The following is a 4,772-nucleotide window of genomic DNA, read 5'->3' on the forward strand; positions in this document are numbered from 1 at the left end:
GATTGTTAGAATATATTCTTAGCAGCATCCCTGGGGGGGGATGCACTAGTGAAATTGATACAGTTACTTTTTAAAGCACCTCTAACCTGGACTGTTGCCATATTGTTGAAGAAAGATGATGGTTTCATGAAAGAAACTTGGTGAGTCTCAAACAATGTGGTCCCAAGTTCCCTTCTCTCTGATCATGTGTCATTGCAGGATATTTAAGTAAGGGCTTATGCTCAAGCAGAGGGTGTGCACCCCTGAAGAGAGAGAATCTTTGGGCTTGTTTCACACTCTCATTCTCCTGCTTTTTATTTGCTTTACCTTGTTTTCAAATCATTTGTTTGTATTGGGAGAAGTTGTTGATTGGAACTGTGCATGTGAACAATGTGAAGGAAGCAAAAAAAAAAAAAAAGAGAGAGAGAAAGAGAGAAAGCTAGTAATTGAGAAGAATATGTATATTTCACGTCCATTGAACCAAGTGTATGCATTTTGGAATCAGATATCTCGGTTCAAATTCTGACTCTGCCACTTACTTCCTGTGGTAATAATTATTTCAGGTAAATAATTTAGCGTGTTTGAACCTTTGCTTTCTCTTCTGTACACTATTTTCCTCAAAGTCGCATGTTGTCTATTGCTGAAAATAGCGAAGATCTAAATAAATTCACACAACACAGAGTACTTTGAGATTGATATATACAAAGAATCCACCTGCCAATGCAGGAGATGAGATGCAGGAGATGCGAGTTCTATCCCTGGGTTGGGCAGATCCCTATAGAAGGAAGGGCAACCCACTCCAGTATTCTTGTCGGGAAAATGCCATGGATGGAGGAGCCTGTCAGACTACAGTCCATAGGGTCGCAAAGATTCGAACATGGCTGAGCAACTGAGCACACACATCCATTTAAAATAGATAACTAACAAGCACCTACTGTATAATACAGGAAACTCTACTCAATATTCTGTAATCACCTAAATGGGAAAAGAATTTGAAAAAGAAGAGATATATGTATCTGTATAACGGAATCACTTAGCTGTATACCTGAAATGAATACAATGTTGTAAATCAGCTGTGCTCCATTATAAAATAAAAATGAAAAAATCTCAAATGGTCATGCACATAATAACAACTTTCCTGGGAGTTTACCATAAAATATGAATTTACATACACACACATTTTTTCTTCTAACATTTCCAGGAACCCTGCATGATAGAGAGTTTTTTATTACCTTCTTTTGAGAGTGAGGAAATTTTGTTTCACCGAGGTTATTTAATCTGCCCTGGGTTGGAAAGCTGGCAAGTGGCAGATACAGAGTTTGGATGGAGGCACCAAGCTAACTTGTAAGTTGATTTCCCCTGAATTCCCCCAAATGATGTCTTTGACCTCATGGAGACTGCAGTGCCCTTCTGCTCAGGAGTCTCTTCAAGGCACTCTTCATGTCTCTGTTTCTCAGGCTGTAGATGAATGGGTTCAGCATGGGAGTCACCACGGCATACATCACTGCTGCAATCCTGTCCTTGCTGGCTGAATCCGCAGAGGAGGGAATGAAGTACACCCCAATAGCAGACACATAGAACAAGCAAATTGCTGAGAGGTGGGAGCTGCAGGTGGAGAAGGTTTTCCACTTCCCACTCACTGATGGGATGTGCACTATGGCAGCCACGATGCGGGCATAGGAAATGACAATCAGCAAGGGGATCATGATGGTTAATGTCCCTCCCCAGTATGTCAACACACACCTGTTGGCATAAGTATCAGAACAAGAGAGCTTCAACAGGGGCAGAAGTTCACAAAAGAAGTGGGGGATGACGTTGTCAGTGCAGAAGGATATGTGAGCCAGGAGAAGGGTGTGGGTTAGAGAGTAAGCCTGAGCAAGGATTAGGGACACGACTACTAGCAGGGTACAGCATCTGGGACTCATGACCAAGGTGTAGTGAAGAGGGTGGCAGATGGCTACCAGCCGGTCATATGCCATCACTGCCAGGAGGAAAACATCTAGACCAATGAACCACAGGAAGAAATAGATCTGAGACAGGCATCCAGCATAGGTGATGGTATGCCTGTGAGCTTGGATGTTCACCAACATCCTGGGGACCGTGGTAGATGATAAACCCAAGTCAGTGAGGGAGAAGTGGGCCAGGAAGAAGTACATGGGGGTGTGGAGGTGAGGGTCAGAAACGATGGCCAGGCTGATGGCAATGTTCCCCACCACGGTGATCAGGTATATGCTCAGAAAGATGCCAAAGAGAAGAGGCTGCTGTTCCTGGTGCTCAGACAGGCCCAGGAGGAGGAATTCAGAGACACTGAATGTGTGGTTTCCTGGTTTCATCTCACTGGTGTAAACTAAGGAATAAAATGAAAGATGATGCTTCCAAAACTTTTCTTGCCCTCATATTGTTTAGATGTAAACAAAAGCATAAAATAAAGATGGAATCAAGATATTAATAGCTGTGCATTATCTCATTTAAACCTAAACAGATCTGTGAGATTGTTATTATTATACCCATTTTATTGATAAAGGAATGAGTTTCTTTGAAAGGGTCAGAGGTAAAGTTTAAACCTGGCAATTCTGATTTTAGAGTTTGCGATCTTAACCTCCTTACCAGCCTGCCTCTGATTTGGTACCGAGAACTCATTCATTTATTCGTTTCACATATTCAGTGAGTACTGACTATAACTACCAGAGAGACAGTGGCTCCTGCCTTACTATGGATAACATGCCAGTCAGAGGAGTCCTGAAATATACAAAGACTTTTATAAAAACAAAGAAGAATTAAAATGAAGGCAAAATATAGCTATCACTAGCAGATTGCTACAAATTTTGTGGTCAGCAAAGAACTCACCATGAATGATTAAAAAGGAGCCAACCAAGTAAAGAATTGTGGGAAAGAGTGTTTGCAGGAAGTGTAAACAGGGCAGGAGCACATATATAAGGCAAGTGGGGCTCAAATATGGTAGGTGGAGAGGGGCAGGGGAGGCAGAGGGGGGTAGGCGAAGGGAGAGGGTTGGGAGAGGGGATGAGGGGTGGGAGGGGCGTATAGGGGTAAGCAGAGCACTTACACCATGGAGTGAAGATTCCCAGTAACGTTGGAGACCTGCTGTCATAGGTGGTTCTTTAAACAGCTGCTGCTGCTGCTGCTAAGTCACTTCAGTCGTGTCCGACTCTGTGTGACCCCATAGACGGCAGCCCATCAGGCTCCCCTGTCCCTGGGATCCTCCAGGCAAGAACAATGGAGTGGGTTGCCATTTCCTTCTCCAATGTGTGAAAGAGAAAAGTGAAAGTGAAGTCGCTCAGTCATGTCTGACTCGTAGCGACCCCGTGGACTACAGCCTACCAGGCTCCTCCGTCCACGGGATTTTCCAGGCAAGAGTACTGGAGTGGCTTGCCATTGCCTTCTCCATGGGATCAATCATGGGATCTGACTGATGGTGTGGAAGGATCGTTCTGCTACTGTGGGGAGAAGGACTGTAGGGGCAAGAATGACTACATAGTACAAGGAGACCAGTTTGAAAATTCAGGGACTTCCCTGGTGGTCCAGTGGTTAAGAATTCACCTTGCCCTTCACTTTCAGTCTTAGAACAGTCTCTGGGACTCTATGGAAGAGGGTGAGGGTGGGATGATTTGGGAGAATGGCATTGAAACACGTATGTTGTCATATGTGAAACGAATCACTAGTTCAGGGTCAATGCATGTTATAGGATGCTCGGGGCTGGCATGCGGGGATGACCCAGAGGGAGGATAAAGGGAGGAGGGAGGTGGGAGGGGGGTTCAGGAGGGGGAACTTATGTAAACCCGGGGCGAATTCATGTCAATGTATGGCAAAACCAACCAATATAATATTGTAAAATAATTTGCCTCCAATAAAAAATAAATTAATTACCAAAAAAAATAAAATAAAATAGAAATTCAAAAAAAAAAAAGAATCCACCTCGCAATGCAGGGGGCAGTGAATCAAACTGCACATGCCTCAGGACAACTGAGTCCTCCACGCTGCAATGAGAGATCCCACATGATGCAGCAAAGCTCAGAAGCAGCAATAAATAGATAGATAGATAAGTATCTTTTTAAAAGATAAAATTCATGTAGGACCCAGCCAGGAATAGAGACAGGATGAAGTAGCTGGATTTGCGTGATGATTTAGGGAGTTCGGTGACTTGCTCAAGAAACCAGAAGTGGTAGACAGAGATAAGGAGTAGATTTAAGGCTTTTCACTCCTCCGGTTGCACTCTTAGAGGTACAAGTAGTAAAATTCTCTGAAGTAAACAGGAAAGGATTAAGGTGATTTCTTTTATCAATGGAATCTGTTTAAAAATTATATAGCTTAAAATATCCAAGAAATGGTCTCTCTCCAGAATATTTCTCAAATGGCAAAAATCCCTGTAATGCCCTGGAAACATTAATGGAAATTGCCTGTTAGTTTTCTTTGCCCTTTATGAGATAATTATTATTGTTACAGTTTAGCCAGCAATACTTGCTCTTTTACTCTGTGTTTATTTAGTCTCAGCATTTGTCTTTACTTACTGTATTCTCTGAAGCTTTTTAGTTCTGTTACTTCTAGTACTTTCTAGATTTTTAAGGCGATCACTGACTTGTTTCCAAACTTTGTTTTTCAATTAAATCTTTTAAAGTTAAAAAAAGAAAAGAAAAGCAGAGTGCCAGTGATACAGATGAATCTGAATCATTCCCAGAAGAGGGAGAATTAAAAAGGCAAAGACTTCAGGGACCATTTGCAGGACTGTGGATAGATATATAAATCATTTCTGATGTGCTTCCTATGTGACAATGACT

At 42.5% G+C, this 4,772-nt stretch overlaps 1 protein-coding gene across 1 annotated transcript; it reads right to left on the minus strand.

The window, feature by feature from the left end:
- Nucleotides 1-1,367: 1,367 nt before the first annotated feature.
- LOC129539818 (olfactory receptor 1G1-like) lies at nucleotides 1,368-2,312 on the minus strand. The gene has a single exon (XM_055400794.2). It carries the CDS (start codon nucleotides 2,310-2,312, stop codon nucleotides 1,368-1,370), a length of 945 nt encoding a protein of 314 aa, XP_055256769.2.
- Between the last annotated feature and the right edge of the window lie 2,460 nt (nucleotides 2,313-4,772).

This window comes from Moschus berezovskii, chromosome 11, assembly GCF_049115385.1.
Source record: "Moschus berezovskii isolate FMDL1 chromosome 11, NW_MosBer_1.0, whole genome shotgun sequence".
In the NCBI taxonomy this organism is placed as follows: Eukaryota; Metazoa; Chordata; class Mammalia; order Artiodactyla; family Moschidae; genus Moschus; species Moschus berezovskii.

What these genes read in the sequence shown, in the direction of transcription:
- LOC129539818 (XM_055400794.2), bottom strand. Translation starts at nt 2,312, where the DNA reads ATGAAACCAGGAAACCACACATTCAGTGTCTCTGAATTCCTCCTCCTG.